Genomic DNA, 21337 nt, shown 5'->3' with positions numbered 1-21337 from the left:
CTGGGGCGTAATCTCTTCGCCAAGCCTGGACCAAAGCTCTTCATCATCATCATCTGTCGCACGGTTGTATCCAGAGTCATCCCCCGGTCAGGAAGTGAATATGTCAAACACACACACACGGACAAGCGGATTGGGAATGGTGCTGACGTGATATGTGCTTAGACCTGAAGTACAAATACATACACACATACACAGGTGAGGGAGAGGAGGGGGAGTGATGAAGAGGGCAGCTCTGGCTTGTTGCAGTCCAGGTCATATTTACATCAAACGTAGTAATATTATCGATAAAAGCCAACAGGACGGCAGCCAGTCGTAACTCAGGCCAGGCTCAGAGCAGCAGCTGTGCAGGCTTCATCATCCTCAGAGGACACAGGGATGTTAGCACCGACTCACTGAAGAAGAGAAGAGGATAAATACACAAAGAGCAACTACAACTATTTAGAATACATCTTGAAGTACTACAAGAATAAAATTATTGTTTAAAATACAATAGCTGCAATAAACAGCACTGGAAAACTCAAACAACACATGCTCAAACAGTGAGAGATACAGGATTACATTCATACAATACTCCATACAACTGTACAACAACTCACCCTTATGTAACAGATAATACTCCCTACAACTGTACAACAATTCACCCTTATGTAACAGATAACCCTATGTCCTGTCAATCATTATTTCATCTTTGCATCTACTTAGAACCTCTTTTATATAGCTGAGAGAGATATCTTATTACTTTATTTCTATATATTATTTTATTTTGACTTGTACATATACATTTATATAATTATACCTGATTTGACTTCCATCTCTTGCTATTTTGGGTACTTATCTAGAATTTATTATTACTATTTATATTTTTCTCTGTGTGATATGTGAGCTGTAATTTTACTTGTGGATCAATAAAGTTTAAAGTTTAAAGTCTAAGTTTAAGTCTAATAGACTACAAAAAAAACAAAAAACAACTTAGAGCAATGACAGCTAGATGCCGTGAATTTGTTATTTTTGAAGGAAAACATAAAAATTATTTAGGGAATGTAGAAAATGAAATCTTAATAATATCTTAATTAATATATATAGTTAGTATAGTGAATGGGAGATTGACAGCTCCAAGCAGGAAAAAAATAAGCAAAACTTGTGACAAAACTGCATGACATCTTTATTTATACACAGAAAATGACTAAAACAATTGTATTTCCATTTTAAGGTATAAAGAAGGAAGGTGAATAATAAAAGATTGTATCCGATATTAAGCGCCTCATTTACAAACAATGTAAAAAAGCTATAATGTTCACTCAAAGGTGGTAGAGTATATGAATTAGAATTTCATTATGTTGTTATGACATTATTAGGCAGCCAAACAGTAAAGGTATAACAAACATCTGCTTCCCAAATGTCCATGTTTATAGACCACTCAAAGCTCTATAGAATCTGTGTGGGATTTTCAAAGATCTATCCAGTTGACATTTGGTGAAATAACTAATCTTTTCATGCATTCCTCCCAATCACGCTCTCCCTCCTCTCTGTAAAATCAGGTGTCACGTCTCATTGTGGGCGCTGCTCTTCAAACTCTTCATCATCAGCGCGTGTCTGTGTTTCCTGACCTCTGGGGCTGACCTCTCCGATGGCAGATCAAAGACATCTCCTCCCTGGACCCTGGACCTAATCAAAGGACCACCCCGAAGAGCCAATCAGGTAAGGTCTTACTCGAGTGGGGCATTAAGCTGCTCTGTGATTTGCATGGTTGGACCCGTGTCTGCGCTCTGGCTCTCTCAGACTGGGATCATGTCAGAGGTTCTGCTCCTGTCTCCGGGCATGTCACTCAGTCTATTTAGAGGAATTTAATACTGTGATTGGAGTTACAATACTTCATTACTCATTTCACGCCAGGCATTTGATTAATGGAGATACACATCTGCAAAAGATTAGCAGTGTCTTTGGAAGGTTGGGGGAGACTGTTGTCCTTGGTTGAAATAAAATGACTGTATCAGCAAAGAAAAGCAAAGATATAGATTGGATTGGGAATGGTTGGACATTTGAAATTTTACATTTATATATCGGTATATATATTTATTTTAAAATAATAAGGATGAGGCTTTACTTTTCCCAATTTCTAATATAATCAACCTACTACTACTATTACTACTATTACTACTACAACTACTACTACTGCTCCCGCTACTACTAATAATACTACGACAACTACTACTATTACTATACCACCTATATAGGTTTAGAAATATTAGTTATAGACATATTTTTGTTTATAATACAGACGAGACTTTAATTTCCCCAGTTTCTAATATAATCAACCTACTACTACTATTACTACTACTAATACTAATACAACTACTGCTATTACTATGCCACCTATAGGTTTAGAAATATTAGTTATAGACATATATATATATATATTTTTTATAATAAAGATGAGACTTTAATTTTCCCAATTTCTAATATAATCAACTTACTACTACTACTACTACTACTACTACTTCTAATACTACTGCTGCTGCTGTTACTACTGCTACTGCTATTACTACACTACCTATATCAGTTAGGAAATAGAAGTTTGTAATAGTTATGACAATTTAACATTTCAGCAATAATTTCATGTGTTGCCGCTACATTTTATTAATAATATTTTCCCTTGTTTAATTTGTTTGCAATAAAGAGTTCATAAAAAAATATGAATATTACCTTATAGTGTTTTGTGTATAGGTGCACCTGGACAATGGCAGTATTCAGACACAGTGCAGTAAGTTTAGTGTGCGGTCCTCAGAATAGAGAGGTTGTATCACTTGCCCCTTTTCACTGGAAGTGACACGAGATACTTAAAGACCAAAATTGCCTCACTTAGCCAAACAAACCAGCTTAGACACACACACTCAGACACACACGCACACACACACACAGCCACACACACACACTGATGCTGTGAGCTCTCTAATGGCCAGTAATATCAGGATGTTCATTCCTCCACTAAGACTCACAAAAACCAAAATTAGAAAGAAAGAAAGAGTTGACCTGTTCTAATGTTCCCTCCACACACGACGTCTATAGAGCAGATAGGATGTATACCGGAGCCCTAACACACAGTTTATAAGGCCTCCGCGGCTACGAGAGCACACATAAAAATAGTGAGCATTCTACAGTTTGACTTTGAAGTTGGGAATTTACTGAAAAGGAACTCAAGATACTGGCAATCATGGTTTATACTGGTATAGGCTTCGTTTGCCAGCCTTGCATGCCCTGGGATGATTTCAAATGTCTAATTAAATAATCTAATATTTGATCGTGAAAATATGGTTGATGCTTCCATATTTGATGGATTCTTTCCTATTAAATTTATTTATACTGGGGAAAATTCCGGCATAATTTAGTAATCTTTATTACTGAACCTTAATCTCAGCTCAGGTAGTTACCGGCTTCACTTCTCCTCACATTTACTTTTTCACTGTGCTTTGATTCCTCTCTGAATTGGAAAAATCTGTCTTTTCCTACGCAGCTCCATGGTCTTGGAATCAGTTAGAGAAAGATCTTCAATTAGAATCTAAGGTGTTGCTTAACAAGTTTTAGACAATTGTAAAAAGTGCAGTGACTGAAACGTGTGTGTATTTCTTGAGATGCAAATGGTTTTATAATGGGATATTTTGTGATTTTACTGTATTGTATTGATTGTGGTGGCTATCTTGACTAGGTCTCTATTGAAAAAGAGACTCTGAATCACTTAAATAACAGTAAAAAATTTTTAAAATCAATTTAAAAAAATGAAATAATTATAATTTGTAGTATCACTTTATTTTCCAAGCCAGATTCAAGACAGCCTTCCCTGGTTGCAACCATGTCCTCCCCAATGAGTACACTGGTTTGTACTCCTCTGGACAATTGTACGAAGTCAAAGTACAAAAAAAAAGCTGTTCTCAAATTTACAGAGCATTTCCTTCCTCATCTTTACGCTCCCATTTGAACCATTATGTCTCGGCTGAAAAATTTACCTTCCTATCTTTCCAAACCCCCTGCAACTTAACAAATGTCAAGAATTCACTTTATAGAGCACGTTAAAGGGGCTCGTGGTGCACATGTAACTCAAATGTGGTGTACAAGGGAGAGTAAATCCACCAGCGGTACTTCTAATGGTTTCTTTTGGGACCACATGTCCTTGGAGTCAGAGACAGGACTAGCCCGGACTATTCAGTTACACGAGTCCACACAGTGTGAAAGACGTTGTATGTTGTAGAAGCGGATAATAAAGCGAGGGAGAGAGGAGTAAGGGGAGTTTTGGAACAAGCAGATCGCGTGGTGTTAGCTTACCGTCAATAAATCTGCAGGCCAACTATAGTGCTGACATAAACTAGCTTGCACTTCAACCTAACAACTGTCTTAAGAGCACATATGTTTGGGCTGCCCTCCGAACAGAGATGGACCTTCGCAAAATCTTACTGTAAACATTAAATACAAAAGATCTAATGGAAAGTTGTTACTTGAGTAAAAAACACTGGTATTACATTATAACTAACTCTGGCAGATTCACCTCTAAGTTGTGGAGACATTTGCGGTCCATATTTTTTGCTACTTTTAGAAAATATGAACTAGATATTTTGTGTTCTTAATACAGATTGAACTGAATTTAATAACTATGCCTTTATTTGTTTTAATAAAGCCTGAACAGTGATTTAATTCATCATGCACAACTTGAGTTATTTAGAATAATTCAGGCTTAGTTACTGTTTAATTAATGGGTTAGGGTTGGGAGTTAAAATACTAAATACATAATTATTATATAGCCTGAATCATTCTTAATAAACTATCTGTTCATTATTAACTAGTCTTTGTTCATGCTTTATTAAGGTTCATATAAATGGAATTATTATAAAGTGTTAACCAAAACGTTAATATTTCATTATTATAGGTAAATTACATGATTCTGGGAATGTTTTGAGTGTAAATACTGCTCTGCAATGAAGTGAAATTATTAAAGTACTGTATATATTTTAGGTATCTGTAGTTTACTTCAGTACATTTTAAAGTGGATACTTTTTACTTTTACTTTAATAGGCTACATCAGAGAGAATGTAGCTGTACTTTCTACTTAACTAAGTTTTTAAACAGGACTGAAAAGTATAGTAGTATAGATTGAGACTTGAAGAAAAGGCTGAGGGTTTATTTTTAACAATTTTGTCTTTTATGCAAATAAAAATATACAAATAAAAACAACTAGACTAAAATGATTGATTCAATTGTTTCTGTTGAACAAAATTCATCACAAATCTTTATTAAAATCCCTACATTTGAATCTTTATTAGACCTCAAACTCTGTGCAATATACTTTTACTTTTTGCTTTTTAAGTAAATTTGTATGCTTTTACTTAAGTAGATTTTGTCATGTAATACTTTTACTTGAGTATTTTTTTTGCTCCAGCTTCTTTTACTTAAGTCACAAAACGGCATATTACTTCCATCACTGCTGTTCTGTAATTACTCTATTAATCTATTCAGAAAACACTCTAATGTGCATGTAGTTTCCACCACTACCATTCCCATCAGCTCTGCCTTGACTCTGTGTTTGTCTGTGTGCACAGGCGTCTCCATTGAAACCCTGGTGAGACAGAGTGAGCCGGAGTGAGAGAGAGTGAGCAGAGACACCCACGTGGAGCTGTAATTAGGCCGTCCCAGCGGTGAGTCTGTTTGCTCCTCAGGGTCACTGATAGCAAAACGCCTGTTAAACTTTATATTCCCTGATGGGACAGAGCAGCGGCTGCAGTCTCATTAACACACGCCTCTGTGCTCCAGTGTGGACCACAGGTTAGAGAGCCACACAGGAGACGAGCATTCAGACACCACGAAGCAATCTGAAACGTAGACTTAGACATAGAATTAGACAAACTTTATTGATCCACAAGGGAAATTATTAGAACACAGTAGCTCACACATCACAATATGTTACAATAACAATGTGTGGAAAATAAGATAATTACATATTGTTGTAGGTTAAAAATACAGAATTTGACAATGATTTTATTTTACTATAAAAGTAGTTCAGAGAGAGAATACTCAGGTTGGAAGGCAAGACTTTCCCAATTTTGTGAAATTTGTTATACTTATAATAAAATAGGTTGAGGGGTTAGGGCTAGACTTAAACTTAACTTAAACAAACTTTCTACAGTAGCTCAAACTTCTCAATATATTATAATAACAAAGAGCAACAATTTTATGAGTGTATACATATACAAGTAAAAATAAAATTATAGAAAGATATAGTAATAATTATAGTAATATAGTATAGTAAAAAGAAATATAGCAATACAAATATATCTCTATGAAGAGGTCGTATGGAGAAACAGTGCAAAGATGAAATAGTGATTGACAGGACATAGGGTTGTCTATTACATAAGGGTGAGTTGTTGTACAGTTGTATGGCGTATGGTATGAATGTAGTCCTGTATTAATGAAGATGTTACTAAGACTGAATCATTCTTAATAAACTTCATAAAAAAAGTGTTCATTATGAATTAAGCCTTTGTTCATGTAGTTATTATAAACTGTTATTCAACAATTTATTAATAAAATAACAGAATATGGGAGTGTAATTTCATTTTCATTTTACTTGAAAGATTGAAGCCATACTTTAGATTTTGGTCATTTTGTGAGGAGAAAACGTCATGCTTTCACTTGCTCCACATCTTCTGAAATGTGCTGTTCATCCATAAGAGCTCTCTCTCTCGCTCTCTGAGTGTCTTAAATTATTTTCCTGTTTACCTAGTGTGTATCCTTTGGAGTTTTAATGGAGTCAGCAGAAAATTTACTGTGGTCCACTTTGACATTTTCACACACACACTTTTGATGAATTAGAGAGATTCTGAGATATCCATGAAAGCCTATCCTGTGCACCTCAGCACATTCTGAGCCCATGTCTTGTGTGATCATTTAGGGTAATTGAATAAATTCCCAAAGCTCTGTATGGAATTAGAAGAAGCTCAACTTTGGTCAGAGGAGGGCTTTTAAGAGAGCAGCCAAGGCCCAGCAGTCGATGCTAATGTAATGAGCGTTTACATTTACCTACATCTCACCTTTCCTGTTGGTATAGACCGCCATTTAAACGCACCATGTCAAAGTTTGTTTGGATAAATCTGCAGTATCTCCAAAATGAATTATTTGGTGTTGGGAGTGTGGAAGGAGGGGTAGAGGTTGAGCTGAGGCCAGAACTAGCACTTCTGGTTGGAAAAAAGCAATGTGAGTTTTGGTCTTGGATAGACAGGCTGAAGGAAAAGCTTTTTGAACGGCCGCTCCAAGAGAAACACAGAGCTCTCCCTCCTGACCACGCAGGCACAAGTGGGTGCAGAGGGAGCAGAGGAGAACTGGCACCTGGCCTATGGGGGGAACACAGGGAACAGCAAATGGCAGGCTGTGCGAGAGAAGAAGAAGAAGACAGTTTACATGCCCGGAGAAATCAGAACTATTTACACAGTCCAATTAAAGATACAGTTTTCATGACAACCACAGCTCTGACGGTGCAATGATTTTATTATATGAGATTACATTTTATGTTTACTTACAGAATACAGATAATATGCCACTTGTAAAATCAATGCCACTCAATGGACTACAGTCTTAAGAGTAGAGAGAAATACATAACAAATATTAATACATTTTCTCTTGATACTGAATATTATACTTTATATTGAACTACTGTTATGCCTAAATTGTGGACAAAGAAAGAAAAAAAAAAAATCCCACAAGCCACCACTCTCTCCACACTCATCACACACACAAAACTACACAAAAACCACGGCACTGGGCAAACAGACATTAACTGTCAGTCAAGTCCAGTCCTGTGAAGATGTTCAAAAAACGTGTCCATGTCCATTCCTTTCCCCCTAAAATATTTTGTTTTGATTGAAACACTAAAATCTAGTACAAAAAAGGAAATCAGTCTAAGGTTTGAGATAGACTGAACCACAAATGTGTCAGCTGGTCTCTTGTGCCAATATTTAATTTGAGAGTACAATGCCAATGTACATAGTAATTTTCCAATTTAAAACGGAACAAATTTTTATTATGTATCTTTTAGGAAGCTGAAAATGTTATGACGAACCTGTTTCAATCAAAAAGCTTATTATTTTATTTCAAAACTATCTGCTTTCCATTTGCTCGACTTGCAAGCGTGAGGAAGAAAAAAGTAACAGAGAAGAGAGGCAGGCCCAGACAGATATTTAAACTGCATCCAAAAAGTGCCGTCCAGCAGGATAGTGAGAAGCAGGAGGCGTATCATGACCAAGGTCAGAGAGACGAGGCTCAGAGAACAGGAAGTGATACAGGATCTCGTCTCCATACTCCGGGTAGGCCTTCCTCTAAGCCACAACGCTGCGCAGAGATGTTGACATTGCAGGAGTATAAATTTCACCGTTGTGTTTGGCAGAAAACATCAGATTGGTGCTGTCTGTGTGACTGGAGAGAGCAGCGACCTCTGGCACCTCAGTGGTCCCTCAGATACAATATAATATTTTCACATGTGGGTGTGTGTATAGAGATCCACCGATTCTGCTTTCTCAGTTCCAATACCAATTTTGATATTATAGTTTTAAGTATCTGCTGATGCCCGCTATCAACCAATACCAGAGAAGAGACAATAAAATAAGACAAAACTGATGAAAATGTGTTATGTAGCTGTAATGTATCCCTCAAGAAACTATAGAATAGATTCTTATAACTAAAAGTTCAAATATTATGAAACTTTCTGGGCCAATTATGAACAGTAAATAGTCGTATTAAATCAATTTATATGTCCAGACCATGATATGTAAGCTGATATCTGATCTACCAAATTTTTCATTATTGGTGCTGATGTCCAATATCAGTATCAGATCGATGCATCCGTAGTTTTATCATGCAGTGAGTATGGAAATGAAAATACACAGACTTATTCTTGTACTTGTTGTTGTACTTGTACAAGTGTACCTGTTGTACACTTGTTAGTGTTGACCATACTTTTATTTTTTGGCCTGCCACAATCACAGATTTTGAAGCAAAATTAATACTATTGAAACTTTTATTTATGTATTTATTTATTTATCTATTTATTTATGTGTTTATTTATTTGTTTGTTTGTTTGTTTATTGCTCATGCTGTTATTTTGTTGGCATCAATTTAAAGAGAACAACAGCAACAGTGGCTACTAAACAAAAACTACTAAATGGCGCTGACACAAAAACAATGAAGCAGGATTATCCAGTAAGCACATGTTTACATATACAGTAACATTAAAAGGCCTGAGCGGCAGCAAATAAAAAGCAGAATGAAGCAATAACTGGCCCTGGAAGTTACTTTTTCAACCCTGTAAAGTTCAGATTCCTTCATGTTACATCAGAAATAACCCTAATCATTTTCAAACTAAAATTGCAAACAAAATGGACACATGGTAAATATTGAGCAACAAAATATATTGCTCTATCGATCATATACTGAGTGATACATTGATAGTAATTATTGTGACAGGCCTATCCTCAGCTACCATGGACTTGAGTGATGAGTGACTGATAACACATGTCAACATTGATTTCACTGATAATATAGAGACACAGTGTTTCACTACATCTACATGTTTAAATGACACTGGTAAAATAATGGTTAAATAACTGAAGTAGTGACTACACATGTGTAAACGCCTAAAGCACAGGATTTTGCAGTGCCTTTCAAAATACATAGTGCTTTACAATACATTATTCAATCACTCCATGCCACTGACAGAAGAGGAACTCAATTTTGTTCTTAAGTAAAGATACCAAGGCAAAAAAAAACTAAACAAAAAAACCTCAAGTAAATGTATCACATAAAAAAATCTTCTTATGTTAAAGTATTAAAGTATATGTTTAAAAATGTACTTAAAGATTTAATAAAGTTTGAAATGTAGTGATTTTGATCTAGATATGTGTTCCCAGTATCTCCAAAATGAATTAATTTGTATATTTTTATTTGCTCAAACTACAAATGGGTTAAAAATAAAACTCTGGTTTTTCAGCACGTCTCAAACAATAATCAAAAATACTTGTAATTTTCAGTCCTGTTAAATCGACTGAAGTAAATACAGATACCTCAAATTTATACTTGCGTATAGAACTGACAGAGACAGGGCTATCGATCTGCGCCAATTGCCTCTCCCAACACTCACGCACACAACTCATTCATATTGGCAATGTAGGTAAAGTGTCTTGCCTAAGGACACAACGGTAGTATGAACTAGAGTCACTGCCTCCCCACGGCGTTGTCAGTTATTTCAAGCAGTCTCCCATTTCACTATTAACCAGGCCCAACCTTGCCGAGCATCCGAGATCAGACAAGATCAGACATCTCAAGGTGGTATGGTTGCAGTAAAATACACCCTGAGTTTACCTTAAAGGGCCCATATTACATTATTTTTTTTATCTTGTTTCTTCATCAAAAACAGGCCTAGAGTTGTGTTTTGTTTCATTCTCACATGTTTAACACGCAAACCTTGCATATTGGATATCATGTGGAAGTGTTCCACTGTGTTTTTAAACTCCATGCACCTTCACTACAATCATTTGACTACTACTACTCCACCTTGGAACTGCATATCTCTATTGAACAAATGGTAAAAGACAGCTGTTAACTTGAAAACTATTCCTTCGTGAAATCGCAATCACTTCGGAGATGTAGACAAACATAAACATAATAATGCAAAATGATTCAAACGTGTGAATGATGCAAAACAACAACAACTCCAGGTATTTTTTTGAAGAGATAACAAAATTATACCATGGGTTAAAGCTCACATGAGTCAGTTTTGTGTAATATAGAACCTTTAAACATGTACATTTCTAACTTTCTTTTGGTATCTAGACATAGTTGTTATAAGATCAAGTATTTCTCAGACTATGTGCAAAATAATACCTCCTAAACCCAACGAACCAAATGCTCTAAACATGATACATCCCTTTTTGCAGTGCAGCCCCAACAGTGCCCAAAAACTCAAGGTGAAATGAAAGGAAATACTGGGACAGAACTGAAGCAGGACTTGGGATAAACAACATGCGTGCTACAATCTTTACATATCTTTGCATGCGTGTATATTTGCACACAGCTGGGACAGTTGGTAACCCGAAGAGCTACACCACCGAACGCTGAAGTAAAGTGAGATCTTCTTGTAATCAAAAGCAACACTGATACAATAAAGGCTTTTTCAGATGCTCGGTAACCCCGGGGATGAGGCTCAATGTCAGAATGAGGAAGAGAAAATGGACTCTATAGCGTAGTGTAACTGAAACGACAAAGAAGAATGGCAGGCTGACGAGCAGAGCAATAGAAACAGCATTGTGCGTGCTGGTGTGGGATCCGTTTTCTTGTTGTCCATTGTCTTGTATTGTTTTTATTTGCATTGTGTTATCTCCTGGTGTTGCAGGTTAGAGCATTTTTATGTCCCAAGAGACTTGTAAGTAAAAAAAAAAAATGGGAAGAAAAATGTTTGGGCGTGCACGCTTTCCAAAAAGTTTGAAACCCGAGTCTGGAATCAATCTACACGCGTTGTAATCTTTAACCCCCCCAAGCTAAACCTGAACTATTTTTCATCCTTGTAAGTTTATGTGTTGTAATGTGGTATCGTGGCCGGGGTATGGTTCTCCAACTTCACCTGCTGCTCAAGCTCTTAACCAGAGAGCTGTGAGTTAACGGTGCACATAAATAAAAAGCCATAGGAGCACTGGACAAGAGAAGCTCAAGATGCATATGACAGGAAGAGACCAGATCCTGTACCTGCCAGACCGTAAGTTATGAAGAGGTATGCGGTGTGTCAGCACAACTCAAATTGATTTCAAAGTCTCAAGAAAAAAGAAAAAACATAAAAGTTTTACAGAATAAATCTAGTCCAGCGACCCGTTTTGGACATACTCCAGTCCACATAAATTGATACACACTGTTATGATATACATTTCACAAGGTCTCTAAAAATCAGTTTGAGTATAAATAAAACAAACTGAAATACAAAATGGAGCTGTCGTCTCACTTATTGATTCACTGTTTGCAGGAAAATGAATAAATATTAAAAGAGATAGGGACATTAAAAGCTAAACTAAGGAACCTTTCAGACAAAACAAAAGCTGCTGTTCCCTGCACCTAAAAAGTTACACAGCGCATCTTTAATAGACATTAGAGATATCTATTATGTATGTACACTTGTCAACAAGCCTGTAGAATATGTCCTTTTAAGAGCCCATCTATTTTCTGATCTATGTTAAAATGTTGTTTCCTTGTCAAAAACATATCTGGATTGTTTCACTCACACAAGTTTAACACAAAAATCCTGCATATTGAGGTTGAGTTCTTCTCTCAGAAAGAAAATACCCTGTTCCACCTTGTGATGTCTTGTGGTAATACAGGAAGTGCTCCACTGTGTTTTTAAATGCCATACACCTTCACTAGAATCATTTGGAAGATTTCAACATTAGCTGTTAATGTCAAAACTACCACTTCATGACATCACCAGTTAAAACAGAGCATTTTGAATTCTTTGAAGATATAGACAGACTAATAATTCAGACTCACTTAAACGTGTGTGAATGAAACAAAACACAACTCCATGTTTTTGAGGAGGTAACGTCATTATAACATGGCTTAACGCTCACAAACGTCACTGTTGTGTAATATAGGACCTTAAAGCATAGTTAAATAACAAATCATGTATAATGTATTAAAACTCACAAGGTTATAGTCTTATACAAGTGTTTGCATAGATGTAATGGTATTAAACCTGTTGTTTCTGTTATGTTTTACTAGGAAACTTACACATGTTCTAAATGCTTAAGGGGCCCTCAGTGAGAAACTAATAAAATAACATCATGTACAAAGTGGACGCTTTGGCCCGAGGCTGGGTGAGGATATTGGAACAGGTAGAACATGCTCGAAGGTTAACTCTGAATGTGCTGTAGACTCAACCTTGGCGGTGGGATAATCACGGGCCACCGAAAATATTTAAATTGATTCTATTGGGACGTAAAGCACACAAACAGACAGAAATCCACTGCTATCAGCCGCCAAAGTCCTGCATGTATGGACAGAGTGTTTGGCCATCCACTTTGGTCAATGATGCCTCAGAGCCGCTCTTAAAAAGAAATATTGTTTGGTTCTGAAAAGCAGTGAAATAGTCCAAGCCAGATACATCTATCATCAGGCGGTTTTGGCTCAAGTCTATGACACTGAAAACATGAACAGACAGCGCATTGTTGCTCTGTTACTCCCTGCACCTCACCTCTGCCTCTGCCTGCTTAATTAAAGGTTAATTGCATAGAATAAGTGGGCACCTTCCACTGCTCCTGCTGCTGCTCGCCGTATGTGGAGGATATCTGGATTATGTCAACATGTTCACGACGCAGGAGCCCAGTTGAGTGTTGGACCAGGCATTTGAGCAGGTACTTATGACTTCTTGTATATTGCTGAGATATTTTTAGTACTTATTTCTATTGGATTTTATTTTTTTACTTGTACAAATACATTTTTAATTATGCCTTTTTTGACACCACTCTCTCAATATTTTTGCTTCTTATTCAGAATTTAAACCATTTATATTTTTATTATAATATAATGGGAAGTGTGAGTTACTGTGTCCAGATAATTTCCTTTGTGATTCAATAAAATTTGTCTCAGTCTAAGTAAGTTTAAGTCTAAGGTAGAACATATGGGAGCAGCACAGAAAGGAATCCAGCATCATTTTTAATCAAGAATCTGATCCTTCGTCCCATCTGTGCTCGTCTGACTTGGTGGGCTGGAGATTCCACACACACAACAAGAGGTGTGTGCAAACAAGGGACAATCTGTGAGGACCACTGACTTCAGGAGGGGAGGTATGCCTGTAGCCGCAGAGCAGATGGGGCTGACATTAGTGAGGAAGGTAACCACATAACCAGGATGAAAAGTGGCTAATCAGTGCAATCTTAAAGTGACACTGTTTTGCGTTTTTTTTTTCTCTTTTAATTAAACATTGAAAATACAAAAAATGGAGCATGACATAGAGAGTAAATAAATTAGACAAAATGCATTATATGAAATACATTTAAATCATCATACGGAACATCATGTCCAGCGTATAAAAGTTATTTCATATTACAGTAGTACGATAACTCAAAATACAGCAGCATAATTATAAATTCAAATGAATTTTAGTTTCAATAAGCGTGAATAAATGTGGCATCCTATTATACATGCATTGTAACAAATTGATAAAAAGTTTGTAAAACCACCTGTAACTCAAATCAAAGCGTCCTTCCAGAGCTCTGATTTGTCTAAGGCTGTCGCCTTGTCACACAGATACTGCTCACTCACTTATTACGAGTGCCTGTGAGAGTGTGTGTGCGGACAGAGGTCAGACAGATAACATTTGGACGACCACCTGCCGAGGAGCTCCGTTTGCAAAATACAAAGTGGCATCTAGCGTATCAGTGAGTGTGTGAGTTTACCTGAGGTCCTGCTTCAAACAAGGATTTGATTACTGATAAAGTTCTGGTTCAGGGACCAAATAAGGAATGGACAAAACAAGCAGGATCTATGTTTTCACAAGTCAAATATATAGTAATTAGTAAAGGTTGTTAGCATCATTTAAAGCTGTGTAATACACATTTGTTTGTATAACCTGAAATTGTGTAATATAATGTTCAAAGGAATAAGAATGTGTTGTCACATCACCTCTGTGTATATGTATGCACAAGCAAAAGAATTTTAATTATCTGAGACAAGAGAAGATTTAAATTTTCCTTACTACATTTATCACTAAGCCCTTCCCTTTTCTTAACTTCTTCTTCTTCAGTATCCTTTCTTCCATGAAACAATAAAATCGTCTGGCCTCTAAGTTATGGAGGGCTTTTGAAGTGGCTTAAGGAACCAGTAAATTTAGTGGGCACCTTTGGGAGTCAGTTCAGTGGAGCAGTGGCTACACCAATATTTCATGTGTAGTGTATCATGTGTGCGTGTGCTTGAATATGTGTGTGTAACAGTGTATCATGTATGTGTGCAAGCAATTATCATGTGCACGTATGTGTGTGTATAGGCCTGTCACGATAACACATTTTGAAGTGTGATATATTGCTGAAGTAAATATAGACTATAAACGATAATATTTAAAGCAAACCATAAAGCAGAATTATCCTCAAAAAGTGTTTTAAATGTACAAATGCTTAAAAATATGAGCTGCAATAAATAAATAAATAAATAAATAAACAAATAACCAAATGCAACACTTAAGTAATTTCTATTTATAATGAGGATACGAGTTCATAATGTATGTCACAGTATATTGTGTGTGTGCGTGACCTGGACAGTGGGCTGTGCGTCTCATGTGTCCTCTGCCCCTACAGTGTGTGTATGTACAGTGTTCATGTGGCTGCATACTTCATAGTCACACTGATTTGTGACCATCTACATCAGGTTTCAGAGACATCATAAATCTGAGCTGGACCTGGGCTACAGCAGGATGGACGAAGACATGGGCCTGCATCACTGTACTGCAGAGAGCAACTGCACTTTAATGGGCTCTCACATTTGTACAGTCATTATTGTTGTCATGTCATCGTGATCAGTTTGATATGTTTGCGTTACTTTAAGCTATGAACGTAGCAATCGTAGCAATCGTTTGGGTTGTGTTTTGTGCTATCTGCCCTGACAAGTATTATGTTCCCATTCATTTTCATTCAAACATTTTCTCCTATTATACTGATCATAACCTGTAGGAAGAAGTTTCTAAGAAGTAACACATGCATGCAAGTTTCAAAAGCACACAGAAAACATCAACTTTAGGGTGTGGATTACCCGGTTATTACTGTCTTAAAACATTTAAAATAGAACATTTAATTCTAAATGGTTTGCAGTGGTAGAAAGTTATTCCTCACTTCCTGGCATCCTAATTATTAATTGTGATGAGTTTATAAGCATTTTTCATAACTTTTAGAGGCCAGAACAGAATTTTCCACCATGGTAATACTAACGACAACTAGCATGCTATGTGTAAAATACTTTATAATTAGATGTAGACAGTACACAGTGGACTTAATTTAATTTCAAGAGCTGTTTATACAGTATATTTGTACCAAGGCAAGACACATTTTGCCCAAATATGTGGAAAAATTTTCAGGTACATGCCCTTTAAACGCAATTCTGAGCTTTAACTGGGGGACTTTTTAAAATAATGAGTTTTCCCTCCACTCCATCACCCCCCCTGTCTGCCTTTGGTTCCTTGTGTCTCCCTTTCTCTCAGTTTTCCTAGACACCTGTGCAGGTTTAGTGTTTCAACCAAGTCCCTGAAAAATAAATGCACTGCTCCAATCTCTTAATCCACAGGGCTCCACACAGCAGGTCACATGACACCAGCAACCGCCTGACCATGGCCACAATACTGAGGAGAGACGCCTCTGAAGTATGAGCACTGCATCCACCGTTTTAAAGGGTCACCATGTCAATTGTCCAAGCTTAACCCCAATTCATTTGTGGAGAAAGGAAAGCAAAGACTTATCAATATCACACCTATCTGATTACTAATAGAATTTTGAAGACCATTTAAGATATTAATAATTCAATTGTTAATAAGATAAATTGCAGTGTGGCTACAACTTCAAGTCTGTGCACTGACAATCTGCTCCCGAGATGTTCCCAGTGATTTATTCTTAAATCATTATTTATTTATTAGTTTCAGGTATCACACAAATACAAAGATGAAGAAACCCAACACACATAGGAACAAAAATGATCCTTGCAATAAAGCAGACCATATTGGACCCCATTCTGGCAGAGTTTTCAGTATTGACTAATCATGTTTAGCAGTGAGGTTTGCGCAATGGTCTGTGTGGTCACATTGAACTAGGGTCTCTTGTTCACATGAAGTTGGGGAGTTGTGAAGCTATGAGTTTGTTCACTATATTCTTTATAAAAATGTATATAATTATAAAGTTAGTTTTTTACATGTATATAATTGTATATATAATGTATATAATTATAAAGTTAGTTTTTTCAAATCTGGGACTATTAAAGTTATCATTTAAAAGTAGCCTACTATATTATGCAATATTGACTCCTGTGAGCTTTAAGTCATGTTAGAATTATCTCCTCAAAAACATACCTCGAGTTGTATTTTGCTTCATTCACACATGTCTGAGTAATTATTATTAGTCTGTCTACACATCTAAACCCCAAAATGCTCTGTTCCACCTTGTGATGCCAGGAGTTCACATTTTTACCTTTTGTTCAGTAAAGATTAGCAATTCCAGGTACTGAAATTATCCAAGTGATTTTAGTGATGGTGTATGAAGTTTAAAAACACAGAGGAGCAATTCATGTTAAACACGGATTAAACAAAACACAACTCCATGTTTTTGATGAGGAAACATTATAACACAGATCAGAAAATAGTGTAATATGAGCCCTCTAACTATCTTCACTAAGAGGATTTTTCTAAAAGAGAACTACCCTTATTAAACTTGCCATTAATCATTTTCTAGAATTACTTTTCAGGCCTGCAACAAGTATTAAAATCTCAGTAATGATTTGCCAGTTATTGTGTGTTGTGCTAATAAGAGTAATTTGTACTTATCTAGACTACCTTATACAGATTCTCCTCCACAGTTAAACATAGTATTTTAGGGTTTAAATTAGAGTTTAAATGTGAAGATGAAGATGAGATTTAAGTTCAGGGAGCGTCTTCACTGGTGCAAATGTGTGTGTGTTTGGGATGATACCTTATCCACGGCAATCAGTCTGACCTCCTCCTCTCTGAGTGAACGGCTCTCAATGATTAATGGATCTGCCTCTGTGCTCCGTTGCCACGGCAACCCGAAACCTGATCGCCCTGAGGAATTCGCTAGCTCGCCCCCAAACTCAGCCTGTCTGTGTGTGTGTGTGTGTGTTTGTGTGTGCGTGAACAAAGCTATGGGTGGGACACTGAGAGATGGGGGCAATGGAGGTGGGGAGGTCTAACCAGCAACAAAGTACAAGAAAGATCTAATTTTACCTCAAATATTTATTTACCAGATGGGGAGAAGCACATAATCCTATTGTTACTGTATATTAATAACTCTGTTTTTATTTGGATTTTGTGGCAGATGCTGTTCCTGATGTCATATATTCTCCCCATTTATCCTGTATGAGAACATAAAACTATAATTAAAGGGCCTTTATTACACAAAATTGACTCTTGAGACTTTTAAGCCATGTTATAATGTTCATAATCAAAATCAACAAATCAAAAACATACCCAGAGTCGTGTTTTGTTTCATTCACACATGTTTGAGTGATCCTGGATTGTTAGTCTGTCTACATCTCCAAAGCTCAAAATGCTCTGTTCCACCTTGTGAGGTCATGAAGAAAAAGTTTTCAAGTTAACAGTTACTTTTTTTTTTTTAACCTTTAGTTCAGTAGAGATGGAAAATTCCAGGGCTGAAATTATCCAAATGATTCTAGTAAAGGAGTATGAAGTTTAAAAACATAGTGGAGCACTTCCTGTATTGAATAGAATGTTTTCCTTTTGAGAGAAAAACTCAGTCTCAATATCGAGGACTAGTGTGATAAACATGTCTGAATGAAACAAAATACAACTATAACATAGATCAGAAACATAGATCAAAAAATAGCGAATATGGGCCATTAAGTAAAAGTACATGCACTTGGTTAAAATATTTGAAACAAAGAATACTTACTTCTAAATAATTAATAAAGATAAATAATTTGAAAATAAGCCATTATTTGTTTAAATGTGTTGTTTTTCTTCTGCAATTTGACAACGTCTCCAGATTTATTTGCAAGCCTGTGATGACTAAATCTATGTTAACACGATGGTAGCCCTTGACTTTGAGTGCTACTGGGCAGTGTGTGGACTTAATGCCTGAGCGGTTCTAGGTTAACACTTAGTTCTTTTCAAAGACCACTTAACACTTCATTGATCTGTGGGGATCGGGGATCAGGGGGCTCCCACTGCAGCTCACAGCTTCACCTTGTTTTGTCATTGTATAGAGGAGATGTACGCTCTGGATTGCACTTGGGCCTGTTCATATGTTTTCTAGGAAATACGTCTGGCTATAGTGTGTTGTTGCATTGTTAATCTGTCAATGAGACCACAGTGTCATCTAACTGGACTGTCAGTGCCTTCATTTAAATTGTATGTGTCTCAGGGAGGGAAGGGAGGGAAGGGAGGAAAGAGGGGTGTCTTCTATCACAGGTGTTGTCTTGGTAAAGGAGGAATCACTGAACTCAAATCATTCAGCATTAAGTACCCTGAACTAAAATACAAAGTGAAAACATGGGATGTGAATATTCAAAACACACACTGGTCTGGATACAGAAATGGGATAGGTAAAAGATAAGTATACTCTTATTGTTCATAGATATGTGCTAAAAATTCAAATATAGTAAATGCATTCTTTATTCTTCCAACTACCAACAACAAACTTCTAGTACTGTATAGTGATTTGCTAACTGAATTTGCATAGTCATGTATCTGTACATTATTGGGCAAATTCTTAGATTTTTCTTACGATCACAAACGTTTGACATTTTAATTATTATTAGAGGTAGATAATTGTCCTCCTAGCGAAATTAGTAGGACTTCACTTGTCCCTCAAATGTAGAAGACATCTCCTCTTATATTCATATTCTCATGTCACTCAGAACAAAGTACATAACTTATTTTATCTCCAATTTGCAGAGTTTAGAACTTTGTTGATTCTGCAGAAATCCACAGTGTTTTTTGTTACATGTAAATAGCCATATTGTTTTGACAGAATGAGCCACGCGTTTTTCTGATTGGTTAATCCATCTGTCAGTCACGCCCATTGGAGACAGGATATGTTCCAGACCACCAGGTCTTTGTAAGGCATTGTAAAAGCATGTGGTCCAGCAGGCCAGGCAAGGGGCCTTAGTTTGGTTTACATTGTATAATATTTAGAAGTTTATTTGGTTGTCCAATGACCTGAATGACCTGCCTGTTCTTAATGAAAGCTGAGAGATGTTTTGGGTCAATATTACGCAAGAAACACACATTTTGTAATATCTATGTTAATCCACACTGCATGGTCTTGGGAAAGCAATATGTGTTGGATATCTAGAATGTACAGAAAATAAATTAGCTAATTTGCTTGCACATAATTCAACTGGCCTATTTATACACAAATCAAAAGTTTATTTGGTGTTATTTCAACAACAAAAGTTTGAGCAAAAGTTTCACAAATGAGTTGTTTAATTAGAATGTATTTCATCAGAGGATAAAAACTTATTCATTGTTTTTTAAAGTCCCTCATATTGACTGTTGTGGTATGTGTGTCCTGCTGTGAGAGTGACAGGCGCTGTGGGAGTATCACTGTCACTGTCCCAGGCCTGTACATGTAAACTCAGTGTGCGCCAAACTACACGTCCTCTCCTCCACAGACAAGACTCAGTTCATACTCAGAGGCAGAGGACAAGAGCGAGAAGCAGCTATTCTTATTCAGTGTCCTCAAACTTAATTTGATTGTGGTGCAGTATGCCAATATTTACAAATGTATGAATCAAGTGCTTGTGGAAAGTTAAAAGTCATGTTCAAAATTACTCAAAAAACTCAAAAAAAAAAAAAAAAAAAAATATATATATATATATATATATATATATATATAAACAATTTTGTACAGAAATCATTCAAAGAGTACTTTCAGTAATTTAGAATTTAATTAAAATTAAAGTGAAGCAGTAATTTTATTTTATTTCTTGGTGAAAAAGCAAGTTCTATATACATCTTTTTTTAAATTTTGAAATTGCATTGAAAATATCTAACAAATACAGTATGAAGAAACCTTGAAGTCTATAACTATTAGACTGTAATCAGGGTGTATCCTGATCTCCTATTAAACAGATGGAGAGCCTGCACATCTGTATGCGTGTATGTGTATGTGATGAGAAGCCTGACAAAATGAAAGGCAGAAATCGGCGGCGGGTTCGGAGCGGGCCAGACCTCCAGCCCTAATCAAGTTACATGATTAATGAAGGGGGAAATGGGCTCATGTTGTATTAAGAAAATGTGTGTTTGAACCAAAGCGGCGCGTATCAGCAGCCTAATGCATCAGCCATCGACTGGACACCTGAGCTCCACCGAACGCTGTGGACCGTCCCAAAGCACCCCTGCACCCACCTCCTTCTGTAAAACTCCAATACTGACTCCACTCTGTCCTATTTAAGCACCAAAATCCTTATAGGGGCTGTAGCTGATTTTCCCCCATTGCATTTGAGCTAAATTTGTCTTGCCCCATTACAGATATATTGTAGAAGCAGCTCTTGAGTTCTGCCGTATATGCATCCAATTAGAAATCATTTAATAATC

General features: G+C 36.5%; 1 protein-coding gene across 1 annotated transcript in view; it reads right to left on the bottom strand.

The window, feature by feature from the left end:
• Positions 1–294: 294 nt before the first annotated feature.
• srbd1 (S1 RNA binding domain 1) overlaps positions 295–21337 on the bottom strand; it is a 95549-nt gene continuing 74506 nt past the window's right edge. The window contains exon 20 of the mRNA XM_055162793.1: positions 295–392. Coding sequence (XP_055018768.1) covers positions 379–392 — 14 coding nt within the window. The 3' untranslated portion in view covers positions 295–378. The remainder of the gene's footprint in view (positions 393–21337) is intronic.

This window comes from Boleophthalmus pectinirostris, unplaced genomic scaffold (assembly GCF_026225935.1).
Source record: "Boleophthalmus pectinirostris isolate CB_2022bp ecotype Guang Dong unplaced genomic scaffold, ASM2622593v1 HiC_scaffold_5, whole genome shotgun sequence".
In the NCBI taxonomy this organism is placed as follows: domain Eukaryota; kingdom Metazoa; phylum Chordata; class Actinopteri; order Gobiiformes; family Gobiidae; genus Boleophthalmus; species Boleophthalmus pectinirostris.
Note: the sequence above shows the minus strand (reverse complement) of the source record. Positions and strands in the feature narration are given on the sequence as shown.